We start from the raw sequence: 21,291 nt of genomic DNA on the forward strand, positions 1-21,291 counted from the left end.
TCACACCAGGGCCAGTCCATCACAGGACACACACACACACACACTCACACCAGGGCCAGTCCATCACAGGACACACACACACACACTCACACCAGGGCCAGTCCATCACAGGACACACACACACACACTCACACCAGGGCCAGTCCATCACAGGACACACACACACACACACTCACACCAGGGCCAGTCCATCACAGGACACACACACACACACACTCACACCAGGGCCAGTCCATCACAGGACACACACACACACACTCACACCAGGGCCAGTCCATCACAGGACACACACACACACACACTCACACCAGGGCCAGTCCATCACAGGACACACACCAGGACCAGTTTTCCCAGAAGCCAATTAACCTCTCAGCATGTCTCTGGACTATGGAAGGAAACCAGAGCACCTGGCACAAGCTTCCAAATCCATAGCGTAGCAGTAAAAAACGATTTTATTTGCTTCTTGACTTACTTCAGTCTTCTTCACTTCAGTCTCCCCAGACTGCAAGCTTTTTGGTCGGGACTCTGCCCGTGCAGTTTCAGGGTGTGATGGTCACAGTACTCCCTGCTCGTTCTCTGACCTCTGTCCTTATTGATGGAAAATACAGTGCTTTCATTGTGGCAGGCGTTTCGACACATCCATCAAGGAGGCGATCGGTACCCTTTCTAAGGTTGCTGCTGGAAGAGGTGTTAGTGGGGCCAGCAGGGGGCGCTCACCCTGCGGTCTGTGTGGGTCCTAATGCCCCAGTATAGTGACGGGGACACTAGACTGTAAACAGGCGCCGTCCTTCGGATGAGACGTAAAACCGAGGTCCTGACTCTCTGTGGTCATTAAAAATCCCAGGGCGTTTCTCGAAAAGAGTAGGGGTGTAACCCCGGCGTCCTGCCAAATTTCCCATTGGCCCTGACCAATCATGGCCTCCTAATAACCCCCCTCTATGAATTGGCTTCATTACTCTGCTCTCCTCCCCACTGAGAGCTGGTGTGTGGTGAGCGTTCTGGCGCACTATGGCTGCCGTCGCATCATCCAGGTGGATGCTGCACATTGGTGGTGGTGGAGGGGATCCCCATTACCTGTAAAGTGCTTTGAGTGGAGTGTCCAGAAAAGCGCTATATAAGTGTAAGCAATTATTATTATTATTATCAAAGGAAGGGAGATTCAGATCTCACCTTCAGTGGACGAGCACAGTCTAAATGGCCCGCTCTCGGTTTCAGTGTAGTCTCTACATGACCTCTGACCTGGTTTTTCTAACCAGGCACACGGAATGTTCCACCTGAACGCACCGGTGTGCAGATCAAGGCTTTAGCCAAAGTAGAGGTTGATTTTACCTGCTTGATCCTTGAGAACCTACGAGAGGCTACAATCGAGAAGAGCTGGTAGTGAATTGATTCAGGAATCTCATTCAGTCGTTTCTCGAGAGAAGCCAGGGTATCGGCTCCACCGACATGGCTGGGCAGCTTGCTCCACTCTCCCACCACCCTTTGTGTAAAGAAGCCCCCCCCCGTCCTGACTGGAGGATCTCATCCAGCTGTGTCTGGAGAGAAGCCAGGGTATCGGCTTCACCAACATGGCCGGACAGCTTGTTCCACATCCCCACCCCCCTTTGTGTAAAGTAGAGCCCCCAACTTTCCTTTCCGCGTCAAGGCTCCGAAGGAGAAAGCGTCCATCCCGATTTTCAAAACCTCACCGTTTCGTTTCCTGCGCAAACTGACCCGACAGGTTTTATTTTGCCAAATTTGTCGAAGAACACCCTTCATCGCATAACATCGGGGCTACAGGGCTGCGAAGCACTTCCACTAGCGCGCGTTTCCACAGTGCCCAGCCTGCACACGGCGTGAAACAGCATCCTTTCAAGAAAAGGCCTTCTAAAGAGCCGCAAACAGGGTGACACCTCTGCTCCTGCCAGCTCTTGACTGCTCTCCTGCGTTGTTTGGAAGTGCAGCAGAGTCTATCATTTGACAGGCAAATTGACGGGCTCAGCAGAAAAAAAAACAAACACAACAACAACTCTGGAATCAAGGCAAATGAGCTGGCCAGAGCCCTGGGGCCTGTCTTTGTGGAGTCAGGAATCTGCCTACAATTATCCCAGCTGCTGTGCCTGCGTGCGCATGTGCTTATGAGGCCAGCCCGAGAGGAGAGTCAATGAGGTCTTGCCTGTTGCAGCATCACCACCACCCCAGCGCTATCTGGGCTCGCTGGCTCAGCTCGGCTCGGCTCGGCTCGGTGGAGCAGGTGTAGGGAGACAGCCCGGATGACATGGGGACGGCCATATACAAGCTTTCCGGCAAAATCACGCTGCAGGTGAAGAAAAGGGCCGCAGCAGGTAAGAGCAAACTTCTGGGTTGTGTTTGATTTTTCCATTCATCTGAGCCAGGGTGGGAGAAAGCAAAATCAATCAAGCAAAACGCTTCCCAGATGTAAAAAAAAAACCAAACCAAGTCTGGCTGGCCTGGATCCGAAGTCGAGATTGTCTTGGATGTGATTCAGGAAGGAGCGTTTTAAGCGTAATATTCTGTTTAATGCACATGGCAGAGCGGATGTGATGGTGTGATAGCTTCTTTCTCAGCATGTTTTATGATGAAGAAGATGCCTCTCACCAGAAGAGCATGCAGTGCACTGTGCTCCCCGCCCCCTGTAATTCTTAATGCCTGCACAACATTTCTTCTTATAAGGGATATTGGACAGTAGCCCAGATCTGGAAAATGAATTAGCGCAATCTGATTTTGTCCTCGGCTTAACGTCACCCAGAACGAAACGCGTGCAAATGGAGAGCATTATATCCCTTTCGTGAGCTGTGCTTTTCTGATCCGCAAGGAATTGCAGCTTCTGTTGATCCTCGCTGCGAAAGCGCAGTCAAAGCGAAAGAACACGGTAAAATAAAAAAAAAAGCACAGCAACATCGCCAGGAGTTTATAAAAAAAGTGCTGCCACAACTGCTGAAGATCAGGTCAAGGCCCAGAAAGTCTCCAAGGTGTGTGAAGCCCCAGCTGTCATTTTTCAACTCCTCAGGGCTCCTTGTAAGGCTGGTGTCCCCTGCCTTTCAGATTCAACAAGTTCTCACATTCCTGACACCTACCGAGCATGTGCAGTACGACAGCACCAGTCGCGTGGAACAGGACTTCATCTCTGCTGTAATGCTGCCGTCAGGCTGTACGTAGTATCAGGAAACAGACTTCTTCAGAAAAATAAAGAGGTGCTTCCCAGTCCTTCAGAGACAGTGGCTGGCCAGCCTAAGTTTTGTGCGACGCCCGAATGTAACATTCACAAATAAATACTAAGAAAGAGTTTCTCTTTCAGAGCGGTCGGGTACGGTTTTAAATGAAGGGCCTTGTTCCACACCCCCGCCACCCTTTGTGTAAAGTAGAGCCCTTCCTTTCCTATCCCCGTCGAGGCTCTGAAGGACAAAGTGTTCATCCCGCTTTTCCAAGCTGGAAGTCAAGTAAAAGGGAGAGGGGAGAAAGGATGCCTTCATCATAGATTATAGCCAGCAGCCATATCACCCTGCGACTCACAACTGGCAGCCCCACTGGAGCTCAGCAGGTGTGAGCCTGGTCAGTACCTGGATGAGAGACCTCCTGGGAAAAACTAAGGCTGCTGCTGGAAGAGGTGTTAGTGGGGCCAGCAGGGGGCGCTCACCCTGCGGTCTGTGTGGGTCCTAATACCCCAGTATAGTGACGGGGACACTACACTGTAAACAGGCGCCGTCCTTCGGATGAGACGTAAAACCGAGGTCCTGACTCTCTGTGGTCATTAAAAATCCCAGGGCGTTTCTCGAAAAGAGTAGGGGTGTAACCCTGGCGTCCTGGCCAAATTTCCCATTGGCCCTCACCAATCATGGCCTCCTAATAATCTCCCTCTATGAATTGGCTACATTACTCTGCTCTCCTCCCCGCTGATAGCTGATTATAATAATAATAATAATAATTGCTTACACTTATATAGTGCTTTTCTGGACACTCCACTCAAAGCGCTTTACAGGTAATGGTAACGTCAGCTATCATCAGCTATCTCTCTGATGTGTGGTGAGCGTTCTGGCGCACTATGGCTACCGTCGCATCATCCAGGTGGGGCTGCACACTGGTGGTGGTGGAGGGGATCCCCATTACCTGTAAAGCGCTTTGAGTGGAGTGTCCAGAAAAGCGCTATATAAGTGTAAGCAATTATTATTATTATTATTATCATCAATTGAAGTGATTCGTTCGGTTTTTGAAGACATCTACAGAACCTGAAGACCTTGGGGCCTAACGGTAAAGATCTGGGGGGAGACAGAAACTTGAGAGAGAAAAGGCTCGTTTTTGTCAAGGAAGGTGTGACGAGGAAGGCTGGTTTGGGTCCCAGGGTGGGCTTGGTTGGAGTTAAAAACGGAGGAGCTGGGATTCTGTCCTGACACTGATGTCTGTAAAGTCCACACAAGTTCTCTTGGCCTCTGTTCTGTTCGTACTGCTTTGCTTCATGTGTTCAAAGGTACTGTAGAGGCTCTGTGTTTTGCGTGGCACCTACATCCATCCATTCATTTTATAACTGCTGAATCCACTGCAGGGACGCAGAGGGGCCAGAGCCTATTGCAGTAAAAAACAAGGGCACCCTGGACAGGGCACCAGTCCATCAAAGGGCACACACACACCAGGGCCAGTTCATCACAGGGAACACACACACACCGGGGCCAGTCCATCACAGGGCACACACACACACACAGCGGGGGCCAGTCCATCACAGGGCACACACACACACACACACACACACACACACACACACACACACACACACACACACACACACACACACACACACACCGATTAAGCCGATTAACCTGCTACCATGTCTTTAGGCTGTGGGAGGAAACCCACAAGAACCTGGGAAGAACATGCAAACTCCACACAGACAGCACACCAGGAATTGAAGTGCCTCAGTGCTGTGGGTCATTAATGCAGCCCACTGTGCTACCCGGCCGCCGATGAGCCTTATAAACTTACACAATTCCTGTAGCTGGCATTGGCGAAAATATGCAGGCTACTCCTTGTCTAATTCAAGTCAACTCTTGTCAGCGTGAGTAGTTGGAGTTCTGAATCAACCAAATCCTGTACTGGGTTTTAAAAGCGCTCACATAAGTCTCAATCACTTTACTGTGCCTGTTGATTTTGAAATCAAATTTAGCCTGGGCTGTATCTTTGACCTTTTTTCTCTGTGTAAAGCTGATTCAATCTCCTTTCATTCCAATGATCAGGGTGAGTGTTTAGTCAGACTCTGTACTCGTGCACTCATGAAGTCTTCATCGCTCTGTTGGAAGCGTGTTTATCTCCTGGAGAAGCAGGATGCTTTTTGCATGAATTATAAATAAGAAACTACTTCCGCAGCACGTTGATCTGCAAAGCAATGATCGGAGATGTGGTCTTCGGGAATGCAATCTTCAATCCGCTGCATTTCTTCAAATACACCGACTTAAACCAAGCAAAAACGCAACAACAAAACATCCAGGTTGATTTTTGGAGATGATAGACTTCTTGAACTTTAATTGAGCTCTGATACAAGTGCTTTCATGTGGGCACGGTGATGCATTGCAGCCTCGCAGTGCGGAGACCCCCAGTTTCGGTTACTGGGGTGCTGTCTGTGTGGAGTTTGTACGTTCCCCCTGTGATCGAGTGGGTTTCCCCTGGTGTCGTCTCAGAGTCCAAAGGCATGCCGGCAGGTGAATTAGGGGGGGAACTGGTTCTGTGGCGAGTGAGGGCTCGTATCTGTCTGCCCTGTGATGGACTGGCGTCCTGTCCAGGGTGTACCCTGCCTTGCGCCTGTTGCTTGGTGGGATAGACTCCAGCTCTCCCGCGACGTCAATGGGATTGGGCAAAATACTATGCATGCGCATTCATACAGTACACAGTGTGTATGTATATAGCATATCAATTGGCTATGTCAGATAAAACAGAATATCGAAGGTCGTTACAGTACTGTACTGTATTTTGTTACTGAGATCTAACAACCGGTCTGAGAAACTGTGACTGCAGTTAATAATAATAATAATTGCTTACACTTATATAGCGCTTTTCTGGACACTCCACTCAAAGCGCTTTACAGGTAATGGGGACTCTCCTCCACCACCACCAGTGTGCAGCCCCACCTGGATGATGTGATGGCAGCCATAGTGCGCCAGAACGCTCACCACACACCAGCTCTCAGTGGGGAGGAGAGCAGAGTAATGAAGCCAATTCATAGAGGGGGATTGTTAGGAGGCCATGATTGGTCAGGGCCAATGGGAAATTTGGCCAGGACACTGGGGTAACACCCCTACTCTTGTCGAGAGACACCCTGGGATTTTTAATGACCACAGAGAGTCAGGACCTCGGTTTGACGTCTCATCCGAAGGACGGCGCCTGTTTACAGTCTAGTGTCCCCGTCACTATACTGGGGCATGAGGACCCACACAGACCGCAGGGTGAGCGCCCCCTGCTGGCCCCACTCACACCTCTCCCAGCAGCAGCCTTAGTTTTTCCCAGGAGGTCTCCCATCCAGGTACTGACCAGGCTCACACCTGCTGAGCTCCAGTGGGGCTGCCAGCTGGGAGTTGCAGGGTGATATGGCTGCTGGCTAGTTCTTCTTTAAAGGGGTCTCTGCTGCTGTGTTAAACCTCTCGGTCAGGGAGTGTGCTCCAATGTGTGCCTTGACTCTGAAGCACTTGGTCCGGCTCTCCCTCGATCTTCCCTGTTCTGCGCCGAAAAGGTTCTCTTCCACGCCACAAACCAGTCTGGCTTTTAGCCTTTTCAGCCTTTTCAGGGGCAGACTCTTTTCTTACGGTGTGGCGACCAAAAGACGAAAATCCGATCCCCGTACGACGATGTTTCGCCTCTGGTTTTATCCGGCGTGAGGCCTGCTGTGATTTGGAAGGCCTGACTCCCATTTTTTTTTCCTGGCAGCCCACAAGTGTCTGTGAAGCTCCTGCCCAGCGCACGTGACGAGCAGAGCTACCGATAACGGAACATTCCTCACGCACTCCCCCTCGCTGATTCACACAAGAATTCACCTGCGAGCGATGTGATTTAGACGCGCGCATCGTGAGAGCCTGTAAAAAAAAAAAAAAAGATTGAGTTCAATGACAACTCACTTCCAGACCGACACTGGATCTGATGTACTTTCTTAAGTTCGCCTTACCTTGCAGTTCTTGGTGCGCTGCAGTCAGCTATTCTGGAACTGTTCTGATTTCCTTGGAGAGCTGTAGGATTTCTTTACTGTAAAGATTCGAGCCCTGTGATGCTCTGTATGGAGTCTCTGCTACACCCCGAGCTCATTTCTGGAATGGGTGACCTGGATGAGGCGATGGCACGTAACTTCGAGTTCTTCGTCGGGCACTTTCGTCGTGCTCTGCGATAATACGCCCGCGTTTCGGGTTTGCTTCAGACCGTGCTCGTTCGGAAAAAATCTGGTTTACCCGTGAACTGATCCACTGAACAAATCCTGCTGTCATGCCTTAGCGGAGAGCAACTGAAGTCGACCCCCCCCCCCTACAAACAGCACCCCCACATTTGTTTGAGCCAGATCGTGTTGCTGAAAGTAGCGTCTGAAGTTGGTTTCCTTCCCGAGATAGGGCGCCTTCTTTTTCAGAGGATGCAAGATAAGATTAGATCACTCTATTGGCCAGATACAGTGTCTCGCATGAGGAATGTGTCTTTTCTCAAACCCCAGCTTGCTCTCCAGGAGACACACAGACAGGGAGAGAGAAGCTGGGGGTCAGAGCGCAGGGTCGGCCATTTATACAGCACCCCCGGAGCAGCTGGGGTGAAGGGCCTCGCTCAGGGGCCCCACGGAGTAGGATTCCTCTGCTGGGCCGCGGGATTTGAACCGGCAACCTCCCGGCCACAGGCGCAGATCCTGAGCCGCAGAGCCGCTCATAGCAACAATCATAGCGTAGAGAGCACAAACGCAGGGGAAGTTCACAGGGAAAGCCAGCTTCACGGAGCTGAGGAGCGGAGGACGGCCAGGCTGAATTCCGATGCAGCTGGGGGTTAAACCTGGGAAGGTTCGTCGAGCGGTTCTCGCTAAGCTTCTGTTTCCTCCTCCTCCGCAGACTGCAAGTACTCCTGCCACCCTCAGTGCCAAGACCGGGTCGCCCTGGACTGCCACCCAGATGGCGCCTCAGCCGAAGGAGTCCCTCTGGACTCGGAGGACCACCTCAACAACAACCACCGACCTCTGGTAGGGATCGACCAGGCTGGTCTCTTTCTCCTCTTTCCCTCCTTAGACTGGCTGCATCATTCCCTGCCTGTGGTTGTACTTGGGGGTCACCCTCACCCTGTTCTGAGCCAGAGGCTCAGCTCCATGCGCCGGGCAGGGAGACGGCCCCCACTCATTACACTACAGCCAGCAGCTACTGTATATCCCAGCTGGCAGCCCCCCCACTGGAGCTCAGCAGGTGGGAGCCTGGCCAGTACCTGGAGGGGAGACTCCTGGGAAAGCTGAGGCTGCTGCTGGGAGAGGTGTGAGTGGGGCCAGCAGGGGGCGCTCACCCTGCGGTCTGTGTGGGTCCTCATGCCCCAGTATAGTGATGGAGACGCTATACTGTGAAAAGGCGCCGTCCTTCAGATGAGATGTAAAACCGAGATCCTGACTCTCTGTGGTCATTAAAAATCCCAGGGTGTCTCTCGACAAGAGTAGGGGTGTTACCCCAGTGTCCTGGTCAAATTTCCCCCCTGGCCTTTACCCATCATGGCCTCCTAATAACCCCCCCTCTCTGAACTGGCTTCATCACTCAGCTCTCCTTAGTTTTTCCCAGGAGTCTCCCATCCAGGTACTGACCAGGCTCCCCCATGCTGATCTCCAGTGGGTTGTCAGTTGTGAGTTGCAGGGTGATATGTGTGTGGTAACACACACACACCCAATTAAAAAAATAAATAAATCCCATCAAGGGAGTGCTATGTCATTGAGCAGACACCCCAGACATGTTGTTGAAGCCGATACTCTGGCATCTTTCCAAAAACTGGCTGGATGAGATCCTCCTTTATTTGCACAAAGAGTGGTGGGAGTGTGGAACAAGCCACCCAGCCTTGTAGTTTAAGCTAATATCCTGACCTCTTCCAAGAAATGGCCTCCTTTCTTGGTCTTAATGTTCTTATGATCAAAGGAAAAAAGAAACATTCTCATCAATATAAAAAAGTGGAATTTCAGGGTCAGAAATGTGATAGTAAAACAATCCAGTTCCTCTGATAATTTCATAAGGTGCCTTTTTTGTGCCGAGAGTAAGGGGAGAGTTCAATTTGCCAATCAATAGGACCCCCGATCTTATTTGGGACTGGTTTCCTAATTAGTGTTTCCTTTTCAGTTCTGTAACAGCAGAAACTGCCAACAGTTTTCCTTTACACTTTGATTAATAAGCTTGTATGTTTTTATGCATATAGTAGGAGTATCCTGTAGGCTATAACCTCACCAATTCTAAAGTTCACCTCATATTCAGAAGGTATAAATATATATATATATTGGCATGCATCCATTTACAGTTCTCTGCTGAGTATGATCTCCCTGTATTACAGGCTGGTGATAATTTAGGTTCTTTTCCAGAGGTGTTTAGACAGCTGTTGACCCGTTAATGTTAATAGTTAAGGAGGGTTCAAAGCCAGTGTCATTAAACAGAACGGTTGTGTCTGCTGCTAATTGCACGACCTACTTAGTAATATTCCCTCGGGACAGGAGGCACCTGGGTCTCTGTACAAAGCTAATTACAACATCTGTCACTGGGATCAAACGACTAGGTTCAGTACGAGCTGCTGGGATCTGTCGGTGCTCTCCTGCTTTATCTTTTTAACCCTGCGGAGGTTTGCTGGGAGTTCTGCTCTGGAGCCTCGGTTTTTTTTTTGTCATGCGTCACAAGCTGATTCAGTGTCTCGGCGACCTCTCTGTGTGAGAACGAGCCAAGCTTGTTTTCTGCTCAAGATGCCCCTAGCTTGACCCCCTGCGCTGTCCATCCAACATTAGGAAGAGACGTGGAACTACTATTTAAGAGATACTTCAAAGATCCTTCTGTGGAGGGGATGTAATATAACTACCGAGCCCAGACAGAGAGGGAGGTGTAGCAGTAGAGGGCTCAGTTCTCCTTACAAAGTTAATGGCCATAGTAGGTCACAAGAGGCGAACCACATATGTTTCTCAGACCAGGGCTATTCAACATGGAGTCCTTCTGACTCCTGTTATTCATCAATTAAATAATGGCAGGAGCTAATTAATGGCAGGGGGTGGTGTGGTGGCAATGTGCCTCAGGATCTGCGGTTGCCGGTTCGTATCCTGAGCCCCGCAGAGGAATCCTACTCCGTTGGGGACCCCTGAGCGAGCCCCTTCACCCCAGCTGCTCCAGGGGCGCCGTTTAAATGGCCGACCCTGCGCTCTGACCCCCAGCTTCTCTCCCTGTCTGTGTGTCTCATGGAGAGCGAGCTGGGGTCTGTGAACAAGATACATTCCTCATGCAAGACATTGTATCTGGCCAATAGAGTGGTCTGATCTTAAACTCAGCTGGAATGAAACCCAGCAAAAGCAGTAAGTGTCTGTGGCCAACAGGGGTCACTGTTTCACTATTTAAATTGATAAATGATCCTGGAAAGGAGACAAGAGATAAGAGCACACGGACACCAATCCTTTTTTCTGTTCTCCGGGATGTTTTAAATGTATTAACTGCTTTTTATAAATGTATTTCTTGCTTGTCTTTTGAACTCTTTCATTGCACCAGTTAAAAGACGAGCTGAAATACACGGCTTTAGACGGGGAACATCCATGAACTGGATTAGACGCCTCCTTTCGTGCGTAACTGTTCCTGTCGCTCTGTTTTTGCAAAAGAAAAGAAGAAAATCTCTGATCAGGAGAGTTTGACCCAAGTGCTTGTGTGATTTCAAAGAGTTTTAGGAGGACCTGTACATGCAGAGGAGGAGCGGTTGAAATATCCGTTGTTAAAAACGCTATCATGCGCTTTTTTTTACAGTTTGTTGTTTTACTTTCCTACGAATAGTGTGCTTGCATGTTTTGTTCTGTCGTGCAGATCTTAGAGGTGTATTTACGTGGATTTTACCCCTGTTATAGTTGTAGATCTAACGAGTTAGAGAAATCATAGCACTTGAATTTACGGCTTATGAAGTTTATTTTTTTTTAAAAACCAACGACCTATTCACCTATCCCGTTTGTACTGGAACACAAAATAATTGAAATCTATATTGAATCCGTCTACTTTTATTTTCTTCTTTTTTTTTAATTGGATACAATAACGTGCAAAAGATCGGGTCGCTGTATAATTGTATGCGTTTGCTTGAGATTTGAGCTTCCGGTGGCTTCAAGCGTATTCAATAGACTATCGCCAGCGGTTGCGCGGTGCTAGAAATCGGGCTGCTGTCAGTACGCCTTCAAAAACGATCGGAAAACGACATGAGAAGACCCCCCCCCCCCAAAGAACCTCAGCAATTCGTGCCCTTTTTCCTCGGTGCCCGGTGACGCACTCCGGCGTGGGCAGCTGACCCCGGGGTCAGTCACGGCCAGGGCGCGCTCCCGGAGCGCCGCGCTGAACAGCCAGCGCCGTGCCGTGAAACCAGTTTGCCCGCAGCGTGCGGTGAGCTATGCGGGCTCGGACAAACCGAGCGCCGCAGAGTCCCTGCCTGTACAGCTGTGTGCAAAAGAAAAAAAAACTGTAGGCTCCCCTCGCCAAACTGTGTGTTTTCAGCGAATCTCTCGGTGGGAAGAAAGCTGACACAACCTCTGCGTGGCACAAACACGAACAAACGTTTTAGCTGCTGACTTTCCTCTCTCTCTCTCACACACCCCCGAAGAAGGCTCCACAGCCGAAACGTGTTTCTTTCCCTCTCTCCTCAGCAATGGAATAGACCTTGAACTTGTTCTTTTGCAGCTCCCTACTTGAACAAACTGTCAACAGGACGCCTGTCTGCGACTTTTAAGGCACGGCCGGTATTGGAAATATTCAAAATAATAAAACGATGAAGATGCCAAGTGAAAAAGTCTGGGCACCCTGCCAGTCAGCACTAAGTGACACCTCCACTGGCAGAAACCACAGCTTCCGAAGGTTTCCTGTAGCCAGCTAAGAGTCTTTCTGTTCTTGCTTTTGGAAGTTTCTTCCCCTTACTTGGCCTTGCAGGACAGAAACCGCCTTAGGTCTCCTTGCAGTCACTGCAGGTCTGAGATCTCCCCCACAGCTGTTCAACACTATGCAAGTAAGAATCGATTTCAATATTTCACCTCTTCAGTAACATTCATACTACTGTGTATCTCACAGACCCAGAGCTCCGACTTCATTGAAATCAGGCTGTTGCGACCTCAGATGAGCCCTTTTGAGCAAAAGACTTAATGCACAAGCTTTCTGTGGTGCATTCTTACACGCAGCCAGTAGCTCTTATGGCAGAAGTTGTACAATATATTGCAGTACAGCACAGTAAACACAGTGTAATCATGGTAAAACAAGGAAAGCACAGAGGTTTGGTAAAGCACAGCCATCGGCAATCTCAGCCAAGTGGAATGCTTTATGGGAAGAAAATGCCGTGTAAGTCTAAACCACAACGAGAGGCACATTAATCCCCTGTACGGTTGTAGTTTTCATCAGAGGATTTGGTTGCTTATCTGAATCTGTATCTGCTCCTTACTGGTCACTCAGCTGTTGGGACCATGAAAACAGCTGACACAAATCTGCTTACGGCAGCACCTGAGGTTGAGAGCAGAGACTAGGGCCGAAGTAAAATCTGTGGAACTTCATTAGAAAATAAGACAGATGAAACTTCTTTCCAGCCAGGTCCCGAACTTAGCAAGAAGAGGTTTGTGTTTCAAATTTCAGCTGATCATCTTGTGCTGCCAAGATTAATTAATCATCTTAATTAATTAATAAGCAATTAATAATTGCTTACACTTATATAGTGCTTTTCTGGACACTCCACTCAAAGTGCTTCCCAGGTCAGGGGGAATCCCACTACCACCACCAGTGTGCAGCCCCACTTGGATGATGCTCCAGTCCTCTCCCCACACACCAGCTCTCAGTGGGGAGGAGAGCAGAGGGATGAAGCCAGTTCAGAGATGGGGGTTATTAGGAGGCCATGATGGGTAAAGCCCAGGGGCAAATTTGGTCAGGACACCAGGGAAACACCCCTACTCTTTTCTGGGATTTTTAATGACCAGAGAGAGTCAGGACCTCAGTTTTACAGTACATCTCATCCAAAGGACAGTACCTTTTTTACAGTCTAGTGTCCCCATCACTATACTGGGGCATGAGGACCCACACAGACTGCAGGATGAGCACCCCCTGCTGGCCCCACTCACACCTCTCCCAGCAGCAGCCTCAGCTTTCCCAGGAGTCTCCCCTCCAGGTACTGGCCAGGCTCACACCTGCTGAACTCCAGTAGGGCTGCCAGGTGGGAGCTGCAGGGGGATTATTGCTGCTGGTATCTGATCAATCTTGTAGAAAATAGAGGATGTCCTTAAAAAGCAGACAGATGAGCACTCACTGTCTGAAACAGCTGGAACCAACTAAGTTCATGAAATGTATCCAGTTTTTTTTATCATGTTTTCTTCCATCTTCTCAGAAACATCATAGCAACATAACAACTTGAGAATGGTTACCAACAAAAGGAAGCTGTTTAGCCCATCAGGCCCGTTTCGTAGTGAGTAGTTAATTGATTACAGGTTCCCATACGGCCTTTCTGAGAGAAGTAAGTGTGTCAGTTTCAACAATATGGCTGGGCAGCTTGTTCCACGCTCCCACCACCCTCTGTGTAAAGTACTGTCGTACATGCTCTTCCACGCAGTTTCCACTTGAATCTAAATTTGGAAAGACTCAAATGCAGAGTCTTCACTTTGTAAGCAGTCTTAACTACCCACAAGCTAGATATTAAAGGCCGTTTTCAAAAACCCCGACCTCTGTTTGTCAATCTGTAAATTTTAATAATAGCAAAACAGCCTGCAGCCGATGCACAGATAGCAGCTTAAATCAGAAAACCTTGCTGCTCCATTTGGCTTGTACCCAGTTCTTTATGACTTTTCCCAGTCATTTTTATCATCGATGATGCAGATAAAATTACAGAGAAATTCAAACCAATTCACATTTGATTTACAACAACAGGCACGAACAGAGGCGGGAGACCTCAGCCAGTGCATATGTAGTTTGGATATACAAGAATTCCGTATTTCAAATGAAAAATGACTGCGCGGTTTCATATTCTTAGACAAAAGAGCAGACCAAAACCATAATTGACTACAGCTTTGTGTTTTGTGGCTGTTTATCTTTCCATTGGCAGGAGAGGTCCATCTGGGCTGCAGAAAACCAGATTAAAATTGAGCTACAGTGGCTCAGTGCAGGTTAGTGCATCTATGCCACGCTTGCAGGAGACCTGCGTTTGAATCAGGGCGCGGGCGTCTGTCTGTGTGGAGTCTGCATGGCTTTCAGAGGTGTGCTCTAGTGTTCTTCCACCTCCCACAGGTGGAGACACACCGATAAGATCTGAGCGGCTGAACTAGACTTGTCCCCCCTGCCTCCGCTGCCCTCTGGGGGCAGTTGACCTGCCCAGCGGGAGACAGTGCTTTCGCCCCGCCCTCTGCACGGCTGGGATAGCAGGAGACGGCGCTCGTCAGCGTAAGCGGTTTTTTTTTTTTAACAAGGGCCCGAACTGAAAATTCATCTAAACGCTAAACTAAAGCTTCAAAAGGAGGATGAGGTTTCAAGTTGATATTCAGGATGCGATTCACGGGGATTCTCGTCTTTGCGAATTAAGGATCACTCATCCAGGACGTGAACCGAAGCCCGCTCTTTGCAACAAGAGTGGTGGGTGCCTGGAGCTCCCTGACCGTATTGTAGAACCTGACGCTGCGAGATCCTTGAACAGTCTGAGGAGTTTATTGGAGTGCTTCGTAGTGAGCAACCGAGCGGGCAAAAAAAAAAAATTGACAGCGGTTCTCCTATCGTGTGTGACGTTCTTATACTTTTGCGATTCCAAATGGTCAGGTGTCAGATGTCGAACAGCTGCGAAAGTTCGCGTTGTGTTATCATCTTAATGGACTGATGAGCCCCAGCTGTGACGCGCTCGATTTCACGTCCTGTTGGCGCTGCTACTTGCACTCGAAAATGCTTATTGGTGGGGGGGGAACCGAACTGCTCCAGCAATAGACCCATCAGCTATTGATTAATCCGTCTGTCAGGCGGGCAGTCACCTTCCTGTGATCAATGAGAATCTGGCTGACTGGTCGTGATGAACCATTGGCGCCGGCTCGGTGGGTTCTGTTTGCTTAATCCCCCCCAGTTAATTCGAGTTAATTAGATGGCTCTAGAAAGATATGAGGCGTTCTGCAATAAAGTCAGATCCAGGAGACGGGAGCTTAAGGTTGTTTTTTTTTCTGCACATGCGGAATCTGTATTTGGCCAGAGAAGGTTGGAATCGAGCATTCGAAAGTTTGGACCATCATACTTGGACAGCGAGCGAGCGAGCGATTCGTCTTTCTACACCCCGTAATCACAGAGATTTGTTTCCACTCACATTGGGGGGGAAGACGCTAAATAACGTCACTAGCAGGAGCGCAATGGCGTGGGGAAAAAAAACAACAAGAAGTTAAAACGTTGTTGCTCTTGATGGAAGCCTTAATTCATTTCAATAAATACTTTTATTTTTTGTTAAGGCGTGGGAGGAGAAGGGAGGAAATGCTTTATTCAACTGTTTTAAGAGCCCCCCCCCCGTCACCGTGATTTGAAAAAACGTCCCTCCGTCCCGGAAAGCGGGAGAAGGCGCGCCTTAAGACAAGCGTAGCAGAGCCCACCGAGAAGAAAATAAAAACGGCGTTACTTGTCGATGGGCTAGAAAGACTCCTCAACTCGGCGGTGTCGCTTTCTAAACGTGGGAGACGAGACATTAGATGAAGAGAGAAACGTTGTCTAATAGGACAATAAGCGCATGTACACCACTCCGCTTACTGATCTGGTGTGGTGTGTTCGAGGCTGGGCGGATGAGAGCACACTACAGCGTTCATTTGTGGTGCATGACGTCAGCCAGTCCCATAATTGGCAGGGGGGGATTCTGTGGCATTTTAACGGCCCCGTCTTTCTAAAGCGTGGGCTTTTTTTGTCGACGCTCTTCGTCGGCTAATAAGCTCAATCATTCCGTTGGTAATGCGCAGGGAGGCAGGGCACAAAAGTACATTGTGCTGCGCGTCCCTCAGAACGCACGGCTTTTGAGAATGCAATGCCGTTTTGCCCACTTGCTCCACCCACAGGTTGTAGGTCTGACTGCAGATCACCCCGCGTGGTTCAGCTCAGTTTCAGTTTGTTTGTCAGCTGCACGAGTGAGCAACGAAATGAGTATTTGCACGTATCGGCTCCAATCCAGAGACAGGAAAGGAAAGAAGCTCGTATATCGCGATATGAAATACCCCCGACAAAATGCCCGGCCCCTATGTCGCGACATGGAGTCCATATGTTGCAATAGGACATACCCTGACAGGATATGCTGACACCATATTGCGACACGTCCTATCTGGGTATATCATGGCCTGATATGAGACCTTTGTTGCGACAGCGGTGCCAGGGTGGCGTGGAAGCAAGGCGCCAGTCGCGATATATACTGCCGCGATATACATGCGTTATACATGAGGTCCCTATCATGACATGCTGCGGAGGTCTTGTCGCGATGGTATCTTACAGTTACGCATTTGGCAACAGCGTGACACGGTAGGGGAAGAAAAGCAAACGTGCCTTAGAAACTAAAAAAAAACAGATCTTATAATCACGGTGATTTTACATACATTACAAATACAGGTTCATGTCATAGATGGTTAACTTGTCGGCAAGCGTCATGTCTTAGTATTATTCACATCTAAGGAGGCTCATATGTTTATGGATGTTGATTGTCTTTACAATGTCAAGGGTGCGAGCTCAACTGTAACAGAGCGCTTGAACTGGGCAGACGGGGTCACTGGAGGCCAAAGGCACCGTGCGTGGTCACGCGATCACCGGAAAATCAAGGCGCTATATCTCGAGAACGAAAGCAGCACAAACGCTACTTTCAACGGCACAAACTGGCGCAGACGCAGCACTAACGAATGAGGTGGGTTTCATCGTTTGTGCTGTCTGTGGGGGGGTTGGCAACTTCACGGAGCTCGGTAGAAAGTGTACAGTAATTGTTCCCAGTGCCTGGCGCGTTTTTACTTCAAATGCACAGCCCTTTGATAGTCCTGAAGTAGACACCGTTACGCAAAATGAGCGACTTGGGGCGCTCATCCAGCAACCGGCTCGCGTTTCAAACGGAGGGGAGGGGGGTGTTTTTCATAGGTTTCTGGCAGAGCCGAACAGGTCCCCCGAGGTAAACGGCCGCCCCCCGTCGCCTCGATGAGACGCGCACCTGAGTGTGACCCCTCTGGAGATTATGGCGGTTTAAACCGCCGGGTGGCCCTTCTTCTGCTGGCTGGTGCCCAGCGCCTAATGGGATCGGCGTGATCCTCTTTGTTACCCCGCCGCAGGCCGCAGGCGTTACAGTAAAATCCGAAAACCTGTCGAGGCCGTTCAATGTCTCTGTCCTGCCGAGCCTGAAAGATATAGAACCAGCTGGGCACTTCGTAGCAACTCAGAATCTACATTCTGAAATATTAATAAATTATTCAGAACTTGGAGCCTTTCTCCCTCATCGTCGGATATTGACATTAGGCACCTCAATTAGACATGTGGTAATTTTTTTTATCTGCTTTATCCAGTATAGAGTAGTAGGGGGAGCAGGAGTCTATCCCAGCAAGCAGTGGGTGCAAGGTGGAGTACACCCTGGAGGGGACATCAGTCCATCACAGAACACACACACACACCAGGGCCAGTTCATCACAGGACACACACACACACACACACACACACACACACACACACACACACACACACACACACACACACACACACACACACACACACACACACACACCAGGGCCAGTCCATCACAGGACACACACACACAGACAGACAGACACACACACACACACTCACACCAGGGCCAGTCCATCACAGGACACACACACACACCAGGGCCAGTCCATCACAGGACACATACACAGATACACACACTGTAGAATTGAGTCCATTTCCCCAGAAGCCAATTCACCCACCAGCACGCCTTTCGACTGTAGTAGGAAACCCACTCGAACACAGGGAGAACATGCAAACTCCACACAGACAACACCCCTGGAATTGAACCCAGGGCTGCAAACCACTGCTGTGGACCACTGTGCCACCGTGGCCAGTTTAGAAGAACCTGCCAAATTGCTCACTGAAGAGACAAATTCCTTTTCCTCCAGATGTGGAACAGTGCCACTCTGTTGTCTGCTGTGGAGGCCCTGTTTACATCGAAAAGGGGTAAATGTGAGACTATGAGCAATGCATAGCAATACAAACCTAAATTAGGATTTCTGTGCTTTCAGTTCTTTCAGTTCAGGTCAGTTTCAGTTTCAGTTCTTTTGTCTTAGCCGGAGGATTTTACATAACATGTATCCAGGGTGAGAACGAGAAATGTCTAGACACTGAAAAGGAAATAAAGTTTCCTTTATTCAAATTCATCTCAAATTGCAGGCAGTCGGTATTGGAGGTAATGCATGGAATCACACTGAGAACCATTTGATGGACAGAGAACAGAGAACAGACAGGGATGTTTATTTTGGGTGAAATTAAAAGAAATTAAATGTCAGCCACCTGAGGTGTATTTACAGTAAGATCACTCTATTGACCAGGTACAGTGTCTCGCATGAGGAATGTGTCTTTTCCCAGACCCCAGCCTGCTCTCCAGGAGACACACAGACAGGGAGAGAGAAGCTGGGGGTCAGAGCGCCGGGTCGGCCATTTATACAGCACTCCTGGAGCAGCTGGGGTGAAGGGCCTCGCTCAGGGGGCTCAACGGAGTAGGATTCCTCTGCCGGCCGGGGGATTCGAACCGGCAACCTCCCAGCCACAGGCGCAGATCCTGAGCCACAGAGATTATTAGAGCACATTTGTTGCTCTAGAGTGTACTGTATTCCTGGATGGATTGGAATCCTCCAGAGTCTCTATAGAGTAGTAGACTAGTGTTTACTGTTGGAAACTGTGTGCCAGGAGGTCTTGGAGGAGACCAGAAAGATGCATCTGTCAGTGAAGAGAAGACTGGCAGTGGAAGGGTGTGCCAGGGTCCTATTACTACTCTGGGACCAAGACTCTTCCTAGTAAAGGGAAGACTGAACATACAGTAGATGGAAGGGCCAGGGGTAAGTTGATGCTTGCCAACCACCAACATTGGGAGCTCCATCTATCATTAAGACAAGAACTACCCTCTGCTATTTCAGCCCTGCTTTTACGATATTTTTCCTTGATCTTTAAAATACTTTTGGAGAGACTTCTACCTTGTTTGTGCAGTTATTTGTACAACTATATAATGTATAGTCAGTCAGTCTGTGTTGTTTCTCAAGATTACACAGATTACAGAAATCCTAAAACATGCCCACCGTCTAACCCTTTGAAGGTTCCCGTGGCTATTTAGAAAGTGAGTGATTGAGTCATACCAAATCAGAGATGAAAACAAGGAAACTAAATGGTTTCCGCTCTGCCCCTGTGGATCTAGGGATGTGATGTTAGAAATTGTACAATGCACTGCTAAGGCCAAGTTTCATAAGATGGTGAACAGTGTCGGGCGCCACATGACAGAAACGATACGCCTGCTCTGGAATCAGCCCGGAGAGCAGTGACCGTGTTGACAAGGGATGCCCCGCTGTGGCAGGTGTGAGTCCTTTCTGTGGAGGAGAGAGGGCATCTGGCTCAAAAGCACGAGCCGGAGGACAGAAGTGGAAACTACAAGGGACTGAAAACCGGAGGCGCCTCTCTTTACGCAAAGAGTTGTGGGGGACTGTGGCCATGCTGTTGAAGCCCACCAAGCCATGTTGGTGAAGCCGATACCCTGGCTTCTCTCCAGACACAGCTGGGTGAGACCCTCCAGTCAGGACAGGAAGCATGTCTTTACACCACAGGTGGTGGGAGGGTGGAACAAGCTGCCCAGCTGTGTTGCTGTAAGCCGATCTCCTGGCTTCACTCATGAAACAACTGCCGGAGTGGCTCAATGGGCTGAACAGCCTCCTCTCCTTAACACCTACATTCTGGTGATCTCTGTAAAGATCCTATTTTATTACACGCGAGAAGCTCCTCATTTTTCTGATTAAAGAGGTGTTAGTGGGGCCAGCAGGGGGCGCTCACCCTGCGGTCCATGTGGGTCCTAATGCCCCAGTATAGTGACGGGGACACTAGACTGTAAAAAGGTACCATCCTTCGGATGAGATGTAAAACCGAGGTCCTGACTCTCTGGGGTCATTAAAAATCCCAGGGTGTTTCTCGACAAGAGTAGGGGTGTTACCCCAGTGTCCTGGCCATATTTCCCCCCTGGCCTTTACCCCTCATGGCCTCCTAATAACCCCCCTCTCTGAACTGGCTCCATCCCTCTGCTCTCCTCCCCACTGAGAGCTGGTGTGTGGGAGAGGACGGGAGCATCATCCAGGTGGGGCTGCACACTGGTGGGGGTAGTGGGATTCCCCCTGACCTGGAAAGAGCTCGGAGTGGAGGGTCCAGAAAAGCGCTATGTAAGTGTAAGCAATTATTAAATGATTAATTATTAATGATAAATCCCACAACCCCGAACACAATCTGTTGCACCGGTGAGCTTCCACAGGGAGAGCTTTCCTTTGACCTATAATTGCGCTGTGTACTGCTGACATCGGTGTACAGTACTGCTGAGTTGGTGTTACAGTGTGCAGGTAGATTTACTTGAGATCATTTCCTGAAGGTCACCGCATGAGTCATTAGTGCAAATACGGGAGGCCCAGGCTGCTTTCCTCCAAAACCTCTTATCAGCGTGGCTATAAATAAGTAAATGGAAATCTGTTTGGTGGCCTCTGTAATTATGTTTGCTTTGCTGCCTCACGTAACAGAGGGCTGGTCAGAGGAAAGAGGGGACATTGGGCGTTCAGTGGTTGGAGCCAGGTGCACTGGGAAATGCCAAAGCAGGCGTGCTGAGGGCGGGCCACACTGTGCATTAGGCCCTCATATTGTCAACGTGAGGTACTTATGGATCGTAGCAATGTGGAACCATAAGGCAGCTGGCAAGGGTGTCATTATTTTTGTCAGAAATACAGGAAATACCCTGGTGGCAGCTGCTGTCCAGGGAAAGGTGAAATGACATCACTAGGTCTTTAATTCGCTTTGGGGTGGCTGGACATTAGGCCCTGACCCTAACCCAGACCCGACCAGTCGATCCATGAACCACACCCACTCACAAACCAATCAATCGACCGACCAACTGATTGAC

The 21,291-nt window shown here is 49.4% G+C and overlaps 1 protein-coding gene across 4 annotated transcripts in view; it reads left to right on the forward strand.

Annotated features, from left to right (window-relative positions):
- Positions 1 to 21,291, forward strand: part of rassf3 (Ras association domain family member 3) — an 85,849-nt gene that overhangs the window by 17,343 nt on the left and 47,215 nt on the right. For all 4 annotated transcript variants that reach the window (XM_088646498.1, XM_088646499.1, XM_088646500.1 and 1 more), the window contains one exon: positions 8,055 to 8,182. In XM_088646498.1, coding sequence (XP_088502624.1) covers positions 8,055 to 8,182 — 128 coding nt within the window. The remainder of the gene's footprint in view (positions 1 to 8,054; positions 8,183 to 21,291) is intronic.

This window comes from Lepisosteus platostomus, chromosome 9 (genome assembly GCF_059453375.1).
Source record: "Lepisosteus platostomus isolate fLepPlt1 chromosome 9, fLepPlt1.hap1, whole genome shotgun sequence".
NCBI classification, from domain to species: Eukaryota; Metazoa; Chordata; class Actinopteri; order Semionotiformes; family Lepisosteidae; genus Lepisosteus; species Lepisosteus platostomus.